General features: G+C 66.0%; 1 protein-coding gene and 1 long non-coding RNA gene across 2 annotated transcripts; one reads left to right on the top strand and one right to left on the bottom strand.

The window, feature by feature from the left end:
* Positions 1–1064: 1064 nt before the first annotated feature.
* Positions 1065–16611, top strand: LOC137229835 (uncharacterized). The gene is made up of 2 exons (XR_010945877.1): positions 1065–1493; positions 16122–16611. It is a non-coding gene; the product is annotated as an uncharacterized lncRNA (long non-coding RNA).
* Positions 15950–22726, bottom strand: MRPL23 (mitochondrial ribosomal protein L23). Its single transcript, XM_067747910.1, has 5 exons — positions 22656–22726; positions 20851–20973; positions 19896–19978; positions 19206–19279; positions 15950–16158 (listed from the first exon to the last, which is right to left on the bottom strand). Exons 1-5 carry the CDS (start codon positions 22670–22672, stop codon positions 15994–15996), a joined length of 462 nt encoding a protein of 153 aa, XP_067604011.1. The 5' UTR covers positions 22673–22726; the 3' UTR covers positions 15950–15993.
* Positions 22727–23167: the final 441 nt, after the last annotated feature.

Raw genomic sequence — 23167 nt, 5'->3', positions numbered from 1 at the left:
CTGGCTGTCATTAGCTGCTCCCGGGCGGGAGGTGTGGGCCCTGCAGCCAACGAGGATCCAGGCTCGCGTGCGGCCACCTGGACCTCATTACTCTTAAGTGGTCGGGTCGGGGGGGGGGGGCGGGGGGCAGGGGGAGAACGTCCTGCGCCCACCCCCCACCCCTCCAAGCCAGCACTCTGGGGGCTTCACCACAGAGTGGAACTGAATTAGGCCCACCCCAGAGCCTGGAAGGGACGTCTGTGGGAGGCCAGGCCCAGCAGGGAAGAGACCAGGATGGGGGTGGAGGGAGGGGATTTGGGAGGGATTGTGGTCCATCCCCTGGGGTCCCTCCGCCCTCCCCAAAAGGGACCTGGAGTATTCGCAGTTAAGACCACCATCCGTGCCCCATTTCTGACAGGTGGTAGGGGTCACGGTGCCTTTCCCACCAGGCTCACCCTGAGAAGGACCCTCCTTACTCTCACCCACCTCCCCACACCCCAGGAAGCCTCTAGCAGGTGACGGAGCCAGGAGTATGCCGAGGGGACCCTGGGGCAGCCAACCGGGCAGCCTGAGATCCCAGCTCTGCAGCCACAGGAGCTCCGGCTGCCCAGACCCCACCTCGAGGTGCATTTCAGCTGACAGGAGGCACCTGGGTCCTGGGTGGGAAGGGGTCGGGGTCTGGGGAGGGGCCCCCAGCACGGGCCCAGGGCGAGGCTTGCAGCTCCTGCCCCACGTGGAGCAGAGACTCCAGCGAGGACGCTCAGGGCTGGGGGCGGGGAACGGCGGCTGATCGGGGCCCTAGGGGCTGGCTCCGGCGCCCCCGCTGAGGGTCCCCCACGCATCCCCATCCCTTCATCCCGGAGCCCTCCTGGCTGACCGCAGGAGTGTGCAAGATGGCGCCGGGGAGACCAGCAGGCGGGGCGGGGCGGGGCGGGGGCGGGGGCGGGGGCGGGGCGGCCTCCGCACAGGCTGACCGAGAGATGGGAGCGCGTCCGGGTTCTTGGCATCCTCACGTATGTGTTTTTACCCACTGAGCAATATACACTAAATGAGGCTCAAACGAGCACAGCCAAAGGAACGGCCGATTCTGTCCTTTCTTCTTAATCCCTTTGGCTTAGGGTTTCCCGGCCTGGACAGCCTGTCCGAGGGGAAAGCCGCCCGAGGGCACATGGGCATCCGTCCGGGGACATTCAGGCAGTGACCAATCCCTGGCCACCCTGGCGTGCGCCCTGCATCATGGGTCATTCCCCAGCCTGCCAGTGGGGGAGCAGCCGCTGTGGGTCCCCGAGTCTTGGTGAGATGGTCAAGGATGGACCCGTGATGGAGACCAGCATGCAGCCATGTCCGGGAGTGAAGGAGGCGCACAGGCCAGCACAGAGGACATCTTTGCCGTCCCCTGGGCCAAACCATGAAAAGCAGCCCTCTGCCCCCAGCCCCCAGCACCAACCTGGAGACCACCTGGGCCGGAGCCCAGCATGGCCACTGCCGCATCTCGGCCATCCAGCTTGGGACAGGTCAGTTCCCAGACATCCAGGCTGGAGCTAGTCCTTGAAGAGCCTTGGCGTCCAGCCCGGCACAGGAGGGCCAGGTGAGGGCCCTCTGTGGGCTCTAAGGATGCGACCAGGGGCTGGCTGGGGTGCCTGCCCTGGAGGGGGTGATGCCTCCCCTGGGCGACCCTTCACCGAAGGAGATTCCCTTTGGTGAATCTCCCTCTCTGAGGGCTGCAGGTTACCCAGAGTCCCACCTGGAGATGGCTGCCCCTTCCGCCAGCCCCCCAGCCGGGACCCTGGCACCCAAGTGTCCAGCCGTGGCCCCAGGGAGGAGCTCACCCCCACCCCGAATCAAGAAGTATCCCCAATCCCATATAATCTCAGCCTATTTCCTCCCATCCTGGCTTCCCAGGAGGTAGGGGGCAGGCCCCTCCAGCGGCGCCCTAATCCCAGAGGGGTGCCCTCTGTTAGGCACACTCACACCCGGCTCCCGCAAAGGCACCAGGAGTCTCGTCCTCACCCTCCACCTTCATCCTGCCCTCCCCAACTTGGGCCCTTAACTCCACAATGCCTTGCATTTTGGGGGGCTTTCTCCCGACTCCCTCCAGTCCCAGCGCCATGGAGATGGGGTGATGGGGCTGTTATCCCATCTGGCAAGAGAACAGAAGCCCAGAGAGGAGAAGGGACCCGTGGCCCATCGCACTGGGGTCCACAGTGAGCTGCTGGGGGACGGGCCCAGCTGGCCCTGAGGGGAGCGCTGGGCGCCATCCTGGTCCAGTGGAGGGTCCTAAGAAAGGAGCAGGGATGAGGAAACAGCTCTGGGTCTCTAGAAGTTTCCTCCAATCTCTTCTGATTGAGTTACTCAACTCCACTTGGCCCCGTGGGATGAGGGCCCCTTCGTCCGGGTGGGGTGGGGGGGCACCCACCTGTGGACCCCAGTCCCCAGCGCCCTACCCTCAACCTGGTGAGGGGCTGCTCTGGTGGCTCTGGAGACCACCGTCTCTCCAGAGCCCCTCCGCCCTCCCTGCTCCCCACGTCACCCAAAGGTGCCCCAGGCTCCTGTGGGGCTGCCGTGAGGGCAGAATGTGGCCCAGGACCCCCAGCCCCTCCGTACCCCCTCCCCACCGACAACCTCCGAGGTCAGACACATCTCTTCTAGTTTGTGCTTGCCGCTGGAGGGGACTCCTGCTGCCCACGGGGTGGACGAGGGCGTCCAAGGGCAAAGCATGGCCACACAAAATGGCGCCCGTCTTCCTTCCTCAGCAAGAAGGGAAGCCGCCGCTCTTCGTGTGGGTGGACGCTGCGCACTCCCTGTCCACCCGCTGCCCGCTTCCTCGGCTCTCTCCTCTGCCCCAAGAGTGGCCACCAGGACGCTCTTCCCTCCAGCCCCGGGGGCTCCATCCCCCACCCCGCCCCACCACCCTTTCCATCTTCCAAGCTCGTGTTTCGGCCCCGTCCCCAAGGCCCCAACCTGTCCATCCTCCTTGCCTTCTCCAAACCCTCTCTTTTTCTAAATGTCCACTTGTCCCCACTGAAGACCCTCCATCCTTCCCAAGTTCTCTGTCACATGCCGTGCAAGCTCTGACCCATCCTCCCAGCAAACCTCCTGGAAACTTCTACCTCTTTCCTGGTCTATCATCTCTCCCGGCTCCTCCCAGCAGCCCCCTGGAAACTTCTACCTCTTTCCTGGTCCATCTCTGCCGGCAGCGAGAGTGTGACCCGGTGAGACCAGGTGCGGAGGGCCTTTGGGCCGTGGAGATGGTGGCCTGGGGATGGGTGTTGCTGACTGACTCCCAGGGAAGACGTGCAGGTGGGTGGGTGGGCCTGGGACGGGGGCCGGGGTGTCTCTGTGGGAATGGCTGGAGCCTCGCCTGGGCCTGAGGGAGGCCCTGCCTGGCAGGGCCGTGTCTGGCCTGGGCAGCAAGTGGTCACCTGTCGGGACCTGAGCGTCTTGGTCTGAGGTGGAGTGGCCAAGCGCTGGCGGCTGCGGGGACCGTGCGAGCTTGGCCTGGAGGCCACCACGTTACAGCGCGGTTTGAATGCTCACTGCCGCTCGCCTTACCGTGTGACACTGGGGTCCCCACTGTGGCCCTCGGGCCACCCTGGAGCCTCACCAAGCCTCAGAGAACGCTGGTGGGGCTGGACGGGCCCACGGAAATGCGGGGGGACAAGGGACCCAGAAACAACCCCGTCCCCAGGCCGAGCTGGCCGAGGCCTTACGCAAATGGGGCTTCCCATCCCGAGAGACGCACCGGCCGGTCGTCCGGATCCAGCTCCCTGGGGCCACGGTCGCCCGCCATGCTCCAGGCGGGTCTGGGATGCCCTCCGCCGGGGCCTCGCCCCCTTCTCTCTGCAGCAGGAAAAGGGAGCACGGCCAGCTGCGGGGCAGGGGGCGGCAGGGAAGAGGGTGCCCTGGCCACTTTGCTCCCCCGTGGGCACTGGAGAGGGTCTCGGGGTGGCCAGGAAAGGTGAGGAGAGACGAGAAAGCCCGAGAAGGAGGGAGACGTCATGGCGGGTAGTGTGGCGGGGAAGATGGCCGAACCCCTGGCTGGCAGCGGGACCTGGCCGGCTGGCCCTCCAGAGGCGTGCCACTGACTGCCTGGCCAGGCTCTGTTTGCTGTGTGTGGGGTTTGCAGAAAGTGCTGATCTGCTGAGCCCACGGGCCAGGCTCAGAGGGGACAGGAAGGAGGTGGCTGCCCAGCCTCGGGCACTGCTGCCCCATCTCCCGTTTCCAGGGCACCGGAGCCACCAGATCTGCCGGCTCTGTGCCCAGGGACGGGCTTTGCCTGGTCACTCCAGGCCGGGCTATCGGCGTCACCAGGGAGAGGGTTAAACGCCCACCCTGCGTCCGATGCGCCCAGGTGGGTCCCTCACTCCTGCCCCCACCCCCGCCGTGCCTCCTCTGAGACCCTGGACGTGCACCTTTCCCCTGGGAGTAGAGGGGGGGGAGGAAGCGGATGGAGCCGCGGCCCTGCCGGCCCCCGAGGGCACCTTCCCACGATGTACCCCCGCCCCGTCTGCCTGTCTCCTGTCCCCAGTTCCCACGGGGCCCCTCCTGATGGAGGAGGCTTGACCTCAGGGCTGACTAGCTGCCGCCTGCTCCCGGAAGACAGGGGCTGCAGGGCAGTCCTTGGCCCGAGGCTGCAGGGAGGGGTCTCGGAGAGCAGCCCAGAGGCAAACCCCAAGGGTCTTCCGGAAGGAAGAGGCCTGGTGGGCACGTGGAGGACCCGGGTGTGCCCCGGTGGTTGCTCTCCGCAGGTCACAGAGGGTGTGAGTGGGCAGCGCTGGGGCCTGGGCTGAAGAAGAAGGACCCAGAGCCACAGGGCCGGGCCGCCAGGTGGGCACGGGGATCGGCTGGGGACCCCGAGGGAGAAAGAGGGGAACACCCTGGGGCCAGAGGCAGGCTGGAAGATTTCGAAATTTGGTGTGGGACTGAGAACTGGACCTCAGGGTGATTTCTTTTGTGTGCTGGCCTCATTCGGGGCCCCCGGGAGGTCTCAAGACGGAAGGGGATCTCGCATTAAGCCTTGTAATTCCATTCCCCGAGGAAGATGAGATGGGAAGCAGGAAGGAGGGCCCAAGAGGGACCCCGGCTGCGGAGGAGGAGGACGGAGGACACAGGGCAGCTGGGCCAGGGCTGGGTGGGGTCAGGAGCCGCTCCATCGTGCCAGGTGGGGGGGCACGTGGGGCTCGGCGGGGCTGGAAGGTGGAGGGCGCCGGGTGGGAGGGTGGGACCTGGGGCCGCCCCTCACCGCCCCGGGCAGTGGGCAGTAAGGCGGGGAGAGGCCACACTGTGGAGGGGGGACAGGAGCAGCGGCCGTATCCGGCGTGGGACCAGGCCCGTGCGGGTGAGGGCATGTGGGCCTGGCCGCAGTTTAGGAGCAGAGGCAGTTGCACGGGGAGCCCGGCGGGATTCAGGGTGTAGGGGCCCGGCTGGCCGGCCGGGGAGGCTGGGAAGGGGGTGGGGGGCAGTGCCGCCCAGGGTACGGGTGGGACTGGGTGAGCGGAGCCCCCCGCCCCCACCGCCGGCCCGCCGCCCTCCCGGGGCCTTCTGGACTCCATCAGGTGTCACAGCGATCTGGCTGTGACATAATGAGGCAGCCGGGGTCAGCGGGGTGACCTCCTGTAGCCCCAACGTTTAGAAATCCCCAAATCAAAATGACCCAAAAGACGGGCTTGAGAGTAGACTCTGCAAGCGGGCCCTTCGATCACCCGAAAACACAAGTGGACAGGCCCTGTCGATGACCGCTTCCCGCAGACGATAACGCAGCCGGGACCCCAGGACCACCGCAGCTCGGTCGGCCCACCTCTCCCGGGGGCAGGGTCCAGGCCAGCTGGCCGCCCGTGCCCCCGCGGACGTGAGCAGGGCTGCCTGGGGCAGGCACAGAAAGAGAACAATGTGTGACGGACCGCTAAAAGCAGCGTGACCCCACGCCACCCTCGGCACCCGCCACGGGGCCAGGGCCCGGGCAGCTGGAAGCACCTGGGCGGCTGGAGGGGGTCTGGCTGGAGCCGAGCCGCAGCGGGGAGGCTTGCGTGACTGGGATGCATAACTCACGTCCGGGGAGGGGGCGGCGTTGGCCGCGGCGTGGGAGGGGGCTTGATGGATGGCGACTCCCTCCCACCCCCGGTTCAAAGTCTTGTGTAAGCAGCCCCAGCAACCTTCTTGTCCTCCCTTCCAGGTGTTGTTCGGGGAAAACTCCTTCTCAAGCTACATGCTGAAAACGTCAGCATGAGAATTTAATGTCAGAAACGCCATAATCTCTTTCCCAGAGATAAGACGCAGCCCTGTGCGGAGGGCTGAACCCGATCCTTAACCCAGAGAACAGGCGCCGGGCCGGAAGACGGGGGCACGCCGGGCCGGAAGACGGGGGCTGGGGCCCTGCCTGGGCTGGGGAGGGGGCTGAGAGCGGGCCCTCACAGGCGGGGTGTGCACGCGGTGGGCTCGCTTGAGTTTTCCCGGAAATGTTTGCTGCCGGCCGCCCTTCTGGGTGGATGGGCCTCTCCGGGGTTGGAACGGGACGTTTCTGCTGCAACGGTGGCTTGGACGTCCCCGTGATGCCACGGCCTATCCCGCAGACCCTAATTTAGGCCCCGAGCCTCCTGGCCAGCGTGGAGGGTTCAGGTTGCCGACAGCTGAGCCAGGAAGGACAGCTTGGCCGGCCGTCACCGCACACGACCTTTCCGAGCAGGGTCCCGCTCCCTCCTGGCTGACGGCGCCACCCTTGGGGGACACGACGCATGCACATTTGTGCTTCCAGGTCAGGTCCGTGGGGGACACTGTCTCCCACCCAAGGCCCTGGCGCTGGGTCCACCCCATCTCTCAGCTGCCAGGGGTGAGCCTGGGTGTGTGTGCTGGGAGCTCTGGACCGCCCTGGTCGGCCCAGGTGTCAGCCCGGTCGGGGAGGGCTGGAAGATGCACGAAGGCCCCCAGACCATTAGCGCTTGCCCCGGTTTGCAGACAAAACTTCTTTAGGGGGTCCCCAGCGGACCCCACCTGGAACAAAGTTCCCCCTCAGCCTTTGGCTAATGCCTGTGCCGAGGCCTCTACTCCTGGGTCACTGCTCGGGCCGGGCAGGCACCCCAGAAAAGTGGGTGGGTGCCCCTCGGGTGCACGGGTGCCAGACCCCGGTTCTGGGGTTGCATTCCTGGGGAAGGGGTTGTGGGAAGGTGCCTCTCTTGGGGGCAGGGCCCCCCGGGGCTGCAGGGTGCCACTGACCGCCCTCTCACCATGTGACACTACTGCCCCCGTCAGGCGGCCACCCTGGGGCTCTGTCCTGGTGACCTCCCCCCCCACTGCTCCCCCCCCCCCCCGCCCCACCCACCCTGCTCTGGATGGTCGGGGAGCCTGACAGCCTGAGGGGCAGGGATAGCTGCGGTGGGGTCACTGTCCCCGTTTAACGGAGGGAGAGGCAGATGAGCTGGAAGGGGGTTTGTCTGTGAGCCAGCGCCCCGAGAGCCCCCCGAACGTGTATTTCAAGCAGTCCAAGTCCTTCTCTTGACAAACCCCAATGTTCTGGGGTACCCTGAACCCAGGGGCCTGGCCATCTCGCCCCAGCTCCCCACCCCCGCTGCACAGGCCCCCGCGTGGTGTCCTGGCTCCAGGCCGGGTGGGACAGGGATGGGACAGGGGCGCACACGTCCCAGGGAAGGGCTGGAGCGAGGCCAGCCTGCAAGCTTCTTCTCCCAAACTTGGCAGTGTCTCTCCGAGTGTCCCACCCCCTCGAGGGGACGACCAGGAGTCAGGGGGCCACTCTGTTTGGGGCTGTTTGTGGGCCCCTCCCAGCGTTGCCATGGCAATGACACGGGGCGAGGCCGGGGAACCATGCCTCGGAGGTGACTAAGTGCGCCGTGTGCCGCCCGTTATAGCGCCCGGCGCCCCCCACCCTTGGGACGCACACACATCGGGCCCTGGCTCCGGCCCCCTGCAAGAATGTTCCATGAGCCCCTTGGGCAAGCATGTGGCCCAGCATGCCAGGCCAAGTGCGCCCGGCCGGCGCCTGCTCACCCTCCCACCCCGGGGTCACCGCCCGGCCCGGAGCCTTCCGGCCGCGTCCACCCTGCCCGTCTGGAGTCTCTTCCTCGTGGCTCTCAGGTCCCAGCTTCCTGCTGCAGGGAGCTTCCTGGTTCCCTGCCTTTCTGTCCCTGCAAACAGACCCTTGGTGACTCTTCCCGTCCCGCGTCCCGCACCGCACCCTCGCACTCCGAGGTTGCTCTGCGGGTCCCCCGTCGCCTCGGTCCCCCAGCCGCTCCCTCAGTCCGTCTCCCTGCTCTGCCCAGGACACGCACCCAGCACCCCAGGTGGCATAGGGTTCCTGGGTGGGGAGGAGAGTCCAGGAGGAGCTAGGCCGACGTTAGGAACCAAGGCCAAGGCCACAGCAAGGGCTTTGGAATGGCCAGTGTGGCCACTTTCCGTTCCTCTCCTAGGGGCCTCTCGGTGGGGGGGGGGGGGGGCGGCTTGCAGTGCCCTGGCCCTGGGGTCCGGGGACCACAGGCCAGCAGCCCCTGGAAAAGCCTGAGCTCGTGCAAGCTCGGACCCGCCTTTCTGGCCGGGGTCATCTTGACTGATGTGGACAGCTGCGTCCACCTCCCGAAGCTATTTCAGTTGTAGCAGGAGTCGGGAGGGCTGGCACGCAGGGCCCCCGGCATCCAGGCGGGCAACACGATATTTTCAGATAAAGGGCCTCGCTCATCACTCTCCCCGGGCAGCTGCCGGCTCCCCTTACCCCCTAAGCCCCAAAGGAGGCTCAGAACACACAGTTTTCCTGTTTTGTACCAGCCAAGGGGCCAAGGCGGATTTAGCCAGGGTGAGGCCAGGGGACAGGGAAGCAGGGGATGCTCTGGGAGGTGAGGACAGGCCAGGGGCGGGTGCAGCAGCTGGCCCTAATCTCACTGGCCTCCTTCGGGACCGGCCCCACAGGGCCTCGCGCCTGAGTTTTATTTTTAGGAGGCAGCTTCTGCAACTTGGGCTGCCTTTTCTCGAGGACACAGGACAAGCCCAGTGTGGTCACACGCCAGGTGGTCCCAGGATCCAGGAGGGGTTTCCCTGGTCGTGGGCTCTGGGCTCTGGGGACAGGAGACCAGAATCTCAGGGCTGGAGCTCTGGGTGCGTCACCCCCAACACACTCGGCCACTCCTGCCCCCCGGGAGGTGAGCGTCAGGGGCCTTTCCTGAAGCCCCTCATGGCCGCATGGGCCACCCGACAGAGCAGTGGGAGGCTGGAGTTCACGAGCCCAGATCTGAGGAACACACTCGGGGTCGAGGGACGCAGCAGGAAGGGACCCGGGGACGGAGGGCCTTCCTGTCTTAAATGGACAGAGAACCAGCAAGAGCACAAAGCCCGCACCTGGTCGAGCCCCTGAGACCAGGCAGGGGCCCCGGCGGCACCCCCAAGCCACAGAGGAAGCAGGCAAGGGGCCCGCGAGAGACAGCGCGTGGGGCTGGGGGCGCTCCCGGGGACACTCTTTAAGAGGGTGAGGTGGCCCGGGGTCTGGAGGAGTAGAGGGACCCCGGACTTGCTCCGGAGGGGCAGGCGGCCGGGGGGCCGCGTGGGCTGGGGGTTTCTGTCCTAGACCAGCAGGCCTGGTGGCAGTTCCAAGGACGTAGCCTGGTGTGGGTGTGGGGCCGCCACACTGGGCAGCGGTGAGGCGCCCGCTTCTAGCCCCCACCCCACCCCCCCACCCCCCCCCCGCCTCTAGCCTGGACGCCGCACGAACCCTTCCACAGCACGGCCGCTTGGCTGGAGCTTCTGCCGAGCCTGCCCTGCCACGCCGTGGCCTCGTGCGGGAGCTCACCCCCAACCTGGCCGCCACACCTGACAGGACACGGGACGTGGCAGGATGCACGGGTGGCCAGGTGTGGTGACGGGCAGCCACGGAGACAGAGACCTGGGCTGGGCAGGGGGCTCCAGGCTCTGCACGAAGCCAGCACACACACTTGGGTGGAGAAGGGGACCGGGCATCAGGGGGACAGGGTCCTGGGAGCAGCCCTTGGGCACCTTCCTCCAGCCTGGCCCTGTCTCCCCACTGGCCGACACGATCACGTCCACATTTTAGACAAGAAGGTCGAGGCTGCAGCCGAGGGCCTCCTGGAGGCAAGGCCAGCAGCTGGGAGGGAAGGGCGGGACGCCTGGCCCTCACGGCCCCGCCCAGGCCCCTGCCCGCGTGGCAGCCCTCGTCTGCTGGCCACTAGGATCCAGGAGGGGAATGCCTGTGTCCCCTGAAGTCCTCAGACGGGCCCCTCACATCTGAGGTCCCCACAGCCTCCTGTTCCTTGTGCTCTGGCCTCAGACACTGCAGAAGGGCCTTGGAGGGCCAGAGTGGCTGGGCTGAGTGTGTGCGGGTGGCCAGATGCGTCTCTCTCCAGGCAGCTGGCCTCCTGCTCTGCAGTCATGCCGGTTGGTCAGCACCGCTCGGTGCCCCAGCCTCCAGGTCCCTCCCCAAGGTGGTCCAGCAGGGAGCGGCTGCCACCTCTGCCAACCCCTCTGTCCTGTCCGGCCGAGTACGTCACCGTGGTGGCTCAGTGGAGCCCCGGAGCTGCAGGAGCCCAGGCCCCCCAGGGCCCCCCTCACTCGCTCACACACGTGTGCACACGCACCAGCGGGACCCAGGGCCTCTGCACCACCAGGCTCACACCGCACCCCCCCTGGCAGCAGGCATGGGGTTTTGTCAGGGCTACAAATCAGATATCACACAGTTTGGGGCTGACATGGGTTTTGTAAAAATTATTTAGGGCCCTGGCCCCCGGTGAAGTCCCAGGGAGAACCTGTCAGGAGCATCAGCTGTTCAGGGCCGTCGGAGTTCCAGCACGGCCTGAAGGGAAGGCCTGATGAGGTCAGCGCCCTGTGCTGTCCGCAGGGACGTGGCACCCCTACCTGGGGCCTGCACGAAGGCTTCTGGGGACACCTCCCTGAGCCGAGGGACACGAGGCCCCGCCCCCGCAGTGGTCTTCTGAGGTCCCTCCGGAGTGTTTCAGTCTTCCCCTCTGGGCAGTCAGCGGGCACGCTCCCGCAGGCAGGTGCCGTTCTGCTGCCCTGTGCCCACTGCCCAGACGCTTGTCGCCCGGCGTCTGTGGCTGGTGGATCCAACGGCCATACGGAATGTCACGGGGCTGGAGGAGGGACGGCAAGGTGGACGGCGGGAGGCGCAAAGCCCAGACGCCGCAGGTGCTGATGAGAGGACACTCGGGCACCGTCACATTCACCCAAACAGCAGCATCCCCGTACGGCAGAGCGTGTGTGGTCCTGCCTCCATCACCCGGGAGGGCCCGGTCTGGACCTGGCATCAGGACGGAGGGCCAGGGGAAGGGGAGCGGCCACCTGGGACTCTGGCTGGGAGGATTAAAGGGGCAGGTCACCCAGGGGAGCGGGTCAGAAGAAAGAGGGGCTGACCTCTGCCTGCATACTGGGCTGCTGGGTGCCCCAAACCAGGACTCTCCTCGGAGACACTCTCAGGGGTGCCCAGAGGGCTCCCGCATGGAGACGGGTGCGCCCACACGGGAAGGAGAGGACCGCCGGCAAGGTGAATTGCACGGCGTGTGTCTGCCGGGACCCCTACAGAGGCCACGGGAGCTGCAGGGAGAGGAGCATCCAGCCACGGGGGAGCCCCGGGACCCCAACTCTGCTAAGGCAGAACCAAGGATGCGCCCGGCGGAGCCAGGCCCAGGCCGGAGTGCAGCCGTGCAGGGACAGAACCGGGGTCCTCCAGGCCCGGCCGACCTCGCGCAGGGAGGAAAGCGGGCTGGGCTGCCTTCCCTCCGTCACAGCGTCAGGGGTCCGGGTCCACCCGAGGAGGTGGGGGCCAATCAAAGCCAGATGTGGGAGCAGCACAAAACATGGTGATTATTTTGACTAGGAAAAGCCCTATTTACAAAGAAATAACGAAGTGATCTGGGGGAATTGGTGCTGGGGATGATCTCAGTCAGGAAGGAGCGACACAGATGCTGAACAGGTCGGCCTGGCGGGCCGCGTGGGGAGCCGTCCTGGCCGCTGCTTCCCAGGCCGGTGGCCCGGGTGTCCCTGCGTCCATCTTGCGGTGTCTCGGCCAAGCCGTGTGGGGTGCAGCTCCCTCCAGGCAGGGCGGATGGGAACCTGGGAAGGAGACCCAGGTCTCCGGGGCACCTTTCCCTTTCTCCCAAGAAGCCAAGCGCCCGGGGGCCAGGCCGGGGAGGCAGGTGTGGGGCGCTGGCAGAAATAGAGGGGTTTCCCTGGGGTGGGGTGCCCCTGCGCACGGTGGGACATGCAGAGAGAGCCAGCTCAGCTCTGAGAGGAGGTGGAAACCTTTGTCCTGACGGGACTCACTGTCGGTTACGAGGATGGGACAGGCACCCACACGCAGGGCGACTTGGGGACCAGTGCACGAGTGTGCCAGCCCCCGTGCCCGGGGAAAGGAGGGTCTCCGAGGGCCGGAGCCGAGTATCTTTTGGACCCGAGGTGCGGCATTTAGGGAAGGAGAGAGGCACAGGGATGGGGGTCCTGGGGCTGTCTGGAAACCCCCTCCCCGTGCCAGCCCCTGACCCCAACCCTGACCCCAGTGGAGCTCCCAGGGCCCCAAGGGGGCAGGCTGTTTGACATCCCCGTCCAGGCCCTATCCAGCAGCCGGGGAGTTTGCGGACGTGGCCCATCTCTCCACAGCCTTCGGGGACTTTCAGGGACTGATAAACACCCTTGTCGGTGGTGAGGCAGCCCCTGCCTCCCGTGAAACATTCCAGGCTAAGCACCCGACATCCCCGAGCCGTGATAACACACATGCCAAGCGCCATCCGCGGACAAACAGATACACAGACCGCGGCCCATACACGCCATGGAAGGAAACCCTGATGCGGGCTGCAGCACGGGCCCGAGGGCGTGATGCTGAGTGACAGAAGCCAGCACAGGCTCCACGTCCATGAAGTGTGCAGAACAGGCAGATCCGCAGAGACGGACGGAAGCAGAGGCTTGTGTCGGCGGGGCTGGGGTGGGGGGCGCGGGGCTGCCCTGTGGGTAGCACGAGAACGTGTTCAAACTGATCACAGCGATAGGTGCACACCTGCCTGGACGCTAAGACATCCCATGTCACACTTTCCATGGCGGATGTGAACCATGTCCCAATAAAGCTGTTTGAGAACAGGAGGAACAGCCCTTGAGCAGCTATAGCTCTTCTGCCCTTTGTGCTGTGAGCGGGCGGCGGGGGCGTCTTTACAGCCAGGAAGCAGGGCGGCAGCCGCAGCCTCCAGCTTCAGTGAGAATAGTGGCTGGGGGCCCACCTGGACCCCGCCCCAGGCCCTGCCCGACTCTCAAACCCGCGGACAAGGCGGGGCTCTCCCGAGTGGCCGAGCTGAAGTGCTGAACGGGCGTGGGGGGGGGGGTCCACCACACTCATGCATTTGTTCATTCACGAATGGAGTTCAGAATTACATGGAAGTCGGGAGGTGGGAGGGGACCCCCTCCAGAGTCACCCTCAAGGGGACTCATTTCTTTAGTTTCCTTTGTGTTTTAATGCCTGGGCGGGGGGTGGGGAGGGGCAGCACAGATGACCAGCTGTGTCCCTGGGCCCGGGTCCCCTGCTGAGGCCGCCCAGAGGCCAGAGGATGGAGCCCCCGACTCAACTGGGGGTCCCAGCTGCAGAAGTGAGCGGGCCCCCCTACCCCCGGCCGAGGGGCCCAGCCAGGCAGTGGGTCACCTGCAGTCGGTTACTTAAACGATGCACGTGGAGCTGAGATGACAGCGTGATGCGGCCCCGGGGAGACTCTGGCCCTCGAAGAGGAAAACCAGACGCTGGCGGAGGGGCTGCGGCCAGATGGGCTTCCGCTCCATCCTGGCAGCCCTGGCGGCCGGGCCTCACCTGGAGCTGCTGGGGGGTCTGGGATGCGTCCCGTGGGCCACAGGCCGGGACTGCTGCAACTATAACTCATCAGCACAGGCCTGCTGGCTCCAAGCAGGGCCCGTGGCAGCCACAGGGGACTGAGAAGGCGGCTGGCCCAGCCCCCAGCGCCTCCCCTCGCGGGCTCTGCCTGCTGTAACCGGGGTCTCACAGCCCCCGCAAGGCGAGGAATGGCCGTAAAGAAGTGGGGGGGGGGGGGCACAGGGGGCGGTGTTGTGGGCTCTAGTCCTCTTCCTTTGTCCCTTTACTTTCCCCCAGGCGCTGGCCCGGGGTGCTCCTGGCAGGGCTGAGCCCAAGGGAAAGGAGCCCCCAAGTCCACTGGGTCGGGCCCTCCCTGTTTCCAGTCCCACGTGAGGCTGTCCAGCAAAGGCATGAGTGGGGAGGATGACACACAGCCTAGGGGGCCCCCAGCAGACCCTCCTCTGGTCCCCACGTGTGGAGGAGCAGAGGGGAAGAGGATGCTGGGACCGGAAGTCTTGACCACCATCTCCCAGCCAGCAAGGAAGGGGGAGACCGAGGCTGGGAGAAGACGATCTCGGGGCCCACCGACCTGCGGCAGAGAGACCTCCCGAGGAGGCACCGGCTGTCTCCCCGCCAAGCCTCCAGCCTCCAGCCAGGGAGGGGCAGGGGTGTCAAACAGCACCCTCTCAAGGCTCCGTGCCTGGGGGGGGGGCAAGCAGCCCCCCAGCTGAAGGCCCGTTTCCTGTTGCTCAGCGCCCTGCAAGGCAACTCCACCCCTGCCCCACACACTCGGCTCTGTGCCGGACGCCGTGTCCCACCCCCACTCGGCGCTGCTGTGGCCACTCCATCCACCAGCCCTGGGGATGCCGAGGACACAGGACGTCACGGCCCGCCTCCGTGGCCGTGACCGGCAGATGCCAGGCCCTGGGGGATGCGGAGGGCACAGCGAGGACAGCACAGGGCCGCCGTGTGGGAAGGGCCTGGGGGCTGCGTCCGGGGGCGTGCGGGCGGCCAGCTCTGGAAGTGCAGCGGATGAAGGATGGGATTCCTCCCCTGGCCTTGAGTCGGGGTCCTCAGGGCCCCATGAATTATTTCTCTCAGGAAAATACCATTGACTCCGTTCTCCAGCCTCCTTCCTGACCTTCCCCATCACTTTAAATCAACGCTGAAGGGTGGAGTTTGCCCGGACCTTCACCCTCCAGCCGGAGGGGAGCTTCAAAGGCCCACGTGACGCCCCCCGTGTTCCTCGGGGTGAGGGGGCCGGCCAAGCCGGCTCCCCACTGTCCCCCCCGCCCCCCGCGGAGGGGAGAGCCAAGCTCCAGAGCGGGGAGCTGAGAGGCCGCGGAGGACGGTGGTCCCTGAGCCCTCGTGGCATCTGGCATGTGTCCCACCCCCGGGGCAACGCGGCCCGACTCCCCGAGGCACCCACGGTGCTTTCTTGCTCGCTCCCCAGACCTCCAGGCCCGCGGACACACAGAGACGGGCCCAGCCAGCACGGGGCGGCCTCACCGCCCCCCTGCCCAGGGGCGGCCGCGGGGCGCTGGCTCCCGGGGGCGCTCAGGGTTAGGCTTTTAGCTGCAGAGCGTGATTCAAAGAGAAATCAAGCTGTAGGTGCATCTCAGGAACCGGAGATGCAGGGAACCGGGCTCCCAGACCCCCCGGGACCAGCGCCACCTCTACCCCACCCCACGGGTCCCCGGGTGCTGGTCGTCCCTGACGGTGCTCCGTTTCCCACACGCAAGCCTTTGGCTGGCAATCTTTCCAGACGCGGCCTTGCTCTGGACTAGTCCCCTAAACCCCACCCTCTCTGGATCCCCCACCCTCCCTGCTCAAGACCACACTGGACTGGGCCACCCTGGACCCCCAGCCCGGACAGGCTCTCGCCCAGCGGCCACCCCGACTCCTGCCCTCAGCACTCACTCTGATCTCCCCCACACACCGCCCAAAGCAAGCTCTTAGCCAGAGCAGCTCAGGATGACTTCCTGGGTGCTCTGGAAGTGGGTCTCCCCCCAACTGGACAGGGTTCCGGGCCTGCCTGGCTCGCCTTGGGCCCATGGGACCAGGACGAGACACGCGGGCACACCCGAGGCCGGGCCCCTGCTCTCAGCCTAGGGGCACAGCCCAGAGCACAGAGCACAGGGTGGGGGGCCTGGGCCGGTCTCCACAAGCAGCACTTTTATTTGAGCTGAGCTGTCAGCCGCCCGTCACAGGCCGAACCAGCCAGGGACGCCCCCGAGCCGGGGGTCGCAGCTCTGCCTCCGCCGCTGGTCTTCCAGGACCTGGTCCTGCAGGTCCTCAGTCACAGAACTGCCTTCAGCCCTCTTTTTCTCAGGAAACAGATCTGGGAACGTGAAGGTCTGTCCGTGCGCCTGGGGAGAAAAGACACGGGCTCAGCCTGCAGCGCGGGCGGGACAGGCCAGGAGCCCCGTGGGAAGGTCCGTGGCCAGATGGAACCCGCCCGCCCGTCGCCTGCAGGACAGACGCAGGCTGGGCCCCAGCCCTCCGCGGTGGAAACCGTTGCTGCGACAAGGCCCCTCATCGAGGCCAGCTCTTCAGGCAGCGTGTCCCCATCCGGGGGAGCCCAGCAGAGCACCCACGCCCGGCAGGAGTCGCCCGGCCATACTGTGGGCAGGGGCGAGGAAACAAGGCACAGATAGTGTCTGCTGCCTCCCTGGAACGTCTTCCACCCAAAATACCTACAGGCCCTTACCCACATTAAAGACGAACCCTCCTCCCGGCTCAGAGCTTGGCAAATAAAACGCATGTAACGCACAAAGAAACGCACATGCGAGCACGCTATAAATCAAGGCCGGCTTCGCAAATTAACTGGTTTTACGTCTTTCACTAGAAGTTCAGAACGCGTGAGTGCCGGCCAAGTCCCAGCCCGGACCCCCAGCACGTGGCCGGGGTACCAGCCTGGCCCGTCAGTGGGCTGGAGGGAGGAGGGGACCCCAAGCAACGTGAGGTGCGGGGCCACCTCCACGCGCTACACATCGCAAAGCAGCTCCAAGGATGGGGGGGCGGGGGGGCGACCCGGGCCAACACTCCCAGGGCTGCGCCGTCCACCTCCAGACGGGCAGAGAAGGACCGGATCTGGAAAATTTTAATAAGTAAAATCAGTGAAGTGCGCTTGGTTCTTGGAGACCCTTGTTTTGTAAAGAAATCTGGATTCGGGCAGGCGGCCAAGCGTGATCTGAAACAGCCCACATCCTCGGCCCTGAGAACGGGAGGTTCACATGGCGCGGAGTGCAGCCCCGAGTGATGAAAGGCAGCAACCGAGTGCTCGGTAGCCAGCCTGCAGGAGGATTCGCTTACACACTGCAAAACTTTCTTTCTTCTTCTTTAAAATACCAAAGGGCAATAGTTTACATGCAGGGCTGATTGCCCAGAATGGGGGATTTATGTTTAATATACCGAGGTGATTCTGCTAGTTTTCTGAGGTGGGGGAAACCCAAAATGACATTTTAAGATATAAATACAAAGATGGCAATCCGCAATAGCTTGGGAAAAAACAGAGGGCGCCGCCGGGAGAAATTCCTCGTTTCTCACCGAGACAAGCGCCGGGTGTGGGGGCCGACTGCGGCTCCCGGGAGTTCCCTTCCTGGAGAAATTCACCTTGTACTTTCAGAAATAAAATACTCCATCCTTCCAAAGCTGATCAGCGGAAAAGAGCAGGAGGGGAGGAAAGTGTCGCAGTGAAAAGCGAAGACGCCGGCCTGGGATGGTGAGGGGCAGGCGGGGTCGGGGGAGCAGGCGCTCCGTCACCAGCAGGCGTCAGCGTCAGCCTGGGGGCCGAGGCTCCTCGCTGTGGGGTGACCCAGGTTCGCTAGCTCCCCGACTCTGGGCCAAAGAGACGGTTATCAGCTCGTGGGAGGAAACCCGGGACCCCCACTACGGGGGACCGGCTTTGCCGAAGCAGCCAACTCTGAACAAATCCGGAAATTTCACTTGTCTTTCTGATGGACCTCTGTGCGCTCTGCGATCAGCTCGGTGATGAGAAGCCCAGAAACGAGGCCCCAAGGGACACACGGGGAGGACGTCTCCGTAGACGGAGGACAGAGAGGGGACCCCTTCAGGGGGCGAGTGTCCAACCCCCCGGCCGGTTTCCAGGCACAGATCTGCCGGAGCCGGGCGGGGTGGAGGTGGGGGGGATCCGTTACAAATTTAATTTTGCAACGGAGGGAAGCGTGCCCGGCGGGGACGCCCTGTGCTCCCACTTGTGCTGCCCTGATTTCACAGGGGAAGAAAGGAGGCCGGGTGGCAGCTGCAGATACCAGATCCCAGGCCGCGCAGCTCAGCTTCCAGAGCGAGGTGGGGCCCGGGAAACGCAAGGGCTCGGATGACTCAAAAGCCACTTGTAACTATAGCTCTCGCTGAAGGGCCTCGTGGCGAATGCCGACATATGGGGTGTCGACCGGCGTGCCGTGACAAAGACAGATGGCCCGACTGAACACAGAGGACACAGGCGCCTTTATGAGGCCAACGGCCACTCTCCCTGCCTGGACTGGCTGATTTTATGCACAGCAAATATTAGGCCAAATAATTACGGGGGCCCCTGTTTAGAGCAACTGTGACCGTTTTTCAGCAAAGCTGCCATGCTAACGTGGTCTTTCAACAAACTACCTCCTAAGGCCCGAAACAGGCCCTGGGGCCAGAGGGTGTTTTCATAATAGCGCTACTGCCATCTAGCGGCCCCGGGGCCCGCAGGCTCCCCGCTCCGACCCAGGCTGTTTACGAGGAAACTAAAGAAACTGGAAGACCCCCACCCCCTCCCCCGCCGCCCAGGGTTTCAAACGCAGGGCAGTTAACAGACTCTGTGGGCAGGTCCAAGGTCACCTGCCCCGACAGAGGAATCCTGCCTGCAGCCCACGGGGCCTTGGTGCTGGGTGGCCAAGGCTGTCCATTCTGAGTCAAGAGCATATCTGGGAAAGTACGTCTTGGGGCAGCTCAGGCTGGAAAGGAAGAGCCCGGAAAGGGGCTTGGAAAACGCGTCTTCCTCCAGCCAGCTCTGGGTTTCGGTCAGCAAAGGCTCAGATGGGGTGCTGAACCCTCTTTCCGGAGCCCCTCGCTAGGCAGGGGACACAGCGAAGAGAACCTGGGGGAGTGTGCCACACCCCGCAGTCCAGTCCAGAGGAGAGGGGGTCAGCCAGGACCCCAGCACACCCCAAGTGGTCTGGCTTGACACTGAGGCCCCAGCAGGAACCTCCACCCCCATGGCATTAACTACTTCCTTGCTTTGATGCTTGCCAGCCCTGGTTTCTGTCTGAACCCACCCTCAAGCCCAGCGGGCCCACACCCGCCCACTGCACGCCCAGCTCCTCCCGGGGCTCCATGTGGATTAGAACTGGGTGCCAGCCTGGGGCCCCACGATCACGCCCACCCCCCGCTCCAGGCCGCGGTCGGGGCGAGCGCTCACCAGCTGCACGTGCGCCACCTTGTAATCTGGTTTCTTTATCCTGACGTTCCTGTAGTCCCTCCTCCTGTTGGAACCTGTCGGAAGCGGGGGAAGACAAAAACCTTCACTCCCAGCATGAAGCTTTCAGTCCCACTAATCCGGGAACCCACTCTAGAAACAGGCAAACACGCAGGCACCTTGGGCTACAGGCCGCGGGCGCCACGCCCTGGGCCACTAGGCCGGGCTCGCACAGGCAGGCGCCACCACCGCCAACCTCCGCTCGCGAGAACCCAAACGTGCCTGAAATAACTCAAGCAACGCTTTCTGCCCTGTCAGCACAGAGGCTCTCGCTGTCTGGCCTCCCCTCGACGGAGGGCCGCCATATTTACAACTGGGCAACCGGGGGCTGGCGGGCAGGGGTCAACAGGAAGGAACGAGAAAGCCCAGGGGAATAAAACAGTGCTTTGCTGACCGACCCAGGGGCAGGCGGGGGAGTGGGTGGGTGGGTTGAGTGTGGGGCCCTGCTCTGAGCAGCCGGCAGGGCCGGGCCACCCAAGTTCTAGCGCTGGAGGCCACCTCCCCGCTGCGGTCCCCCCTCAGTTTCCTCATGTGCAAAGGACCACGTGGCAGAGTGGCCGCGAGGGGGGACCAGGCCAGCGACGCGGGCAGGAGCCCACACCAGAGGGGGCAGCCCCCGCCCTGGGCACCCACCGTGCTGCACCCTTGTCCGCACAGCAGCCACGGGCACGTTGTAAATGCGCCCGAGGTAATTCCTGAGGTCCACTCTGGTCATCCTGGGGCAAAGGAGAAAGAAAGGCAGCCTGAGCAGGGCCGAGGCACGAGGCAGCGCGCCCGACGGGCTGAGCTGCGACCGCAGGCCCCGGGTGGGAGCGGGCTCGGGGGAGGCCAGGGCTGAGGCCGGGCCCCGCTGACTCCGGAGATGCAGCCCCTGGTCCCCACCCAGCACACTTGCATCCGGACGCAGCAGTGAGGGGGTGACGGGGGACCAGCCCCCAGGACCCAGTTCTCTTCTCCCTCCCACTGGCCACACTCCCTGGGGGCCCAGCTTCAAGGGGAGGGACGGGACGGTCTGCGAGTGCCCCCTGGCTGCCAGGAGCTGCCCGCAGCGCCCGGCCGCCCGCTCTGCAGCTGCTGCCCCGCCCGCAGCACCCTCCCAGCAGGCGCTTCCCAGAAATGACGGTCAAGGGGATGGTGGGCTAGGTCCCACTGCCTCTTCACCCTGCATGGGCCTCACACGGAAGCTCAAGCCAACCCCGGAACCGCTCAGACTTCAGCATGGGACACGGGGAGGCTGTGTCCCTTCGGCAACTGGGGCCTCCGTGAAGGCCCCATTTGAGGACGAAGGCTTTGGAAGCCATGGTGAGCGGGTGCAGGAGTCACAGCCCAGCCTCCTGGAAAGCGCAGCTAGGACCAAGGCAAGAAGAGAAGTCAGGTCTCAGGCCAGGCTTCCCAGGGGGCGGCGGGGAGCACAACACCCCCGGGCCCTGCACACACCAGACCTCGGGCAGTGTGGAGCTGCCTGCATAATTTTCACGGCAGGAAGAACCTTGCTTGTGAGTGGGGTTCGGCGGCACCTCTAGGGCTGTGGGCCCCTCGGGGCACTCCCCAGCCTGAATTCCTCTGGGGTCGGGGAGGGGGGGCTTACTCCATGGGGATCCGGAACTGCACGGTGTCCTCGGGCTGGGCCATGCCGGGCCGCACCAACTGGATGAAGAAGTTGGTGCGGAAGACCCGGAGCTGGGGGTTGCCCAGCTGGTACAGAGGGTACCTGCAAGGGGGAGAGGGGTCGTGTCAAACGCTCAGAACACGAGGCTCCCGGGACACCCCAGCAGGGTCCACAGGTCATCACGCCCATGGGGCCGGGGAGCCAAGGGGGCAGTCACCCACAGGCCACCCCCTTTGCTCAGCCGGCGTGGGCAGCCAGTCCCCAGGCCCCGGGGCGGTGTGGCCTGTTGACCCCCAAGGTCAGCCTTTGGAAAGGACCAGTGAATGATTCATGAACAGAGGCCAGAGGACATGCCCACCCCACCCCGTAAACAGGCTCAGAGTCATGTGTTTGTTCAAAGTGCCGGTCCCAAAGGCACGCGGCCCCCGCATGGCTGTCACCCTCCAGGAGTGGGCCCCACACAGGGCACGCCCTCTAGCTCCCTTCAGCTCAGGTGAGGTGGGATCGGTCAGAACCAGCTTATTCTGCACTGGCCCCACCCCCGCGGTGGGGAAAGGGATGGGGCCACCTCCACACCCCCTGTGCTGGGAACACCAGCTCATCCTTGACAAGCGTGAAGATCAGAAGATAAGTGGCTGGGGAGAGATGGTGTGTGCAGATCACCAGCTACAAGCTGACCACCTGCCTGCCCCACCCCCAAAACCCCCCAACTGAGCAGAGGCATCTAGAAGGTGCAGGAAGCTACCACCTGCGGCTCCCACCCAACTGCCCCTGCCAGCTGGACCCATGCCCCCGGTGGGGTCTGGTGGGCCAGGAGGGCCACACTGCCAACTGGGCCTCGGGGCTGGGGTGAGGAGGGGGCCCAAGGTACACAGGGGCTGCAAGGCGGGGCCAGGGGTCTACTGGGAGCCCAGGGGACGGGTCTTGGTGGAGGGTGGGAGCAGGGGCTGAGGATGCCATCTAGGGTCCCTGGTGACCAATCTGCAGCACAGCACGTGGCCCCTGATCTTGGGGAGCACCCAGCACCAGGGAAGGGGGCTCAGTGAAGCCAAATCTCATGCTGCCTCTGGGCCTCACAAATCTGGGGAGCGTGAGGGGGTCAGGAGCCGAGGTCCAGGGTGTGGCACTCTGAGGGGGCAGGGCTCAGGCACCCTGGCACGGGCCGGGGCACCCGCATTAGAACGACTGCTGGGCTGAGCGCTAGGTAACGTCTCCCGGGGTCTCCTGGCGACCCAGTCCCACGTGGCAGCTGCCCCATTAGAACCCTGTGGCACAGCCTCCTCCGCTGTGCCGGCGAGGCGGGAGGGGCAGGTTCTGGAAGCGCAGGGCTGCTCGTCCAGGACCGAGCCTCGCTCTGCCCTCGTGGGGGTCCAGGCCGGCGGGCGGCCACCCAGGCTCACACCTTCCCCCTGGTGACCAGCGGCGAGCACTGCAAGGGGCGCAGTCTGGGTCCCCTGAGGAGCTGCGGGGGGTGGGGGAGCAGTCGGCCGGGGGGGCGGGGGGGACCGAAGCCCGAGGTCGGCGGACCCCAGACCAGCCAACCTTCTCTCCCACCCGCCCGCGCCAAGCGTCAGGCCCGACCCCCAAGGGGCGGCCCGGGCCCCTCCGGCTCCGGAACGACCACCCCCGCCCCAAGCCCGCCCCGCCCCGCCCCCACGGGCGCCTCGACGCCGCGCGTTCCGCGCGGGTCTCTGAGTCACGTCCCCGCGGCCCGGCCCGGCCCCCGCAGCAAAGTCCCGGGCGCGGCCACGCCCCCGACCCCGCACCCCGGGACCCCCACTCACAGCACATTCCGCGCCATCGCCGGCTTCCGGGGCCGCGGGCGGAAGGAGGGGCGCGCCCGGCCCGGACCCACGCCGCCGCAGCGCCTCCTGGCGCCCGGGAGGACGCGCGCAGCCCACGCACCTGGGGCGCACCTGGCGGCCCCCCCACCAGCCCCACCGACCCGCTCACCTGAGCCTCACCTGACTCCCGAAGCTCCGCACACCCAGTATCCACTCCCCACCCCTCACGCCCCGCTCATGCCCGGCAGCACACCCCAGTCCCACATGTCCCCCCTCCACCCTGGGCCCAGCACACCAGTGGACCACCACGCATGGCCCCCACGCACCCGCCCGTGCCCAGGATAACTGCAGGTCATGCCGCCCAGAGCCTTCCACCCTTCCAGCTGCTGGCCAAGGTGGAAGGCTGGGGGAGTTGGGGAGGGGAGGGTGTGTCGGAGGGCCCTCTCTCCACCTGGCGGAGGTGGTCTCCTCCCTCCCTCCCTGGCCCCCATCCCAGTCCTTCTGGCCGGCCC

This window comes from Pseudorca crassidens, chromosome 9, assembly GCF_039906515.1.
Source record: "Pseudorca crassidens isolate mPseCra1 chromosome 9, mPseCra1.hap1, whole genome shotgun sequence".
NCBI classification, from domain to species: Eukaryota; Metazoa; Chordata; class Mammalia; order Artiodactyla; family Delphinidae; genus Pseudorca; species Pseudorca crassidens.
The sequence above is the reverse complement of the archived record's forward strand: the minus strand, read 5'-3'. Positions and strand labels throughout refer to the sequence as shown.

What these genes read in the sequence shown, in the direction of transcription:
- MRPL23 (XM_067747910.1), bottom strand. An exon ending in CAGTTCCGGATCCCCATGGA is followed by an intron (nt 19,979 to 20,850) that starts GTAAGCCCCCCC and finishes CCTTTGCCCCAG; the next exon opens with GATGACCAGAGTGGACCTCA. An exon ending in GCGGACAAGGGTGCAGCACG is followed by an intron (nt 19,280 to 19,895) that starts GTGGGTGCCCAG and finishes CGCTTCCGACAG; the next exon opens with GTTCCAACAGGAGGAGGGAC.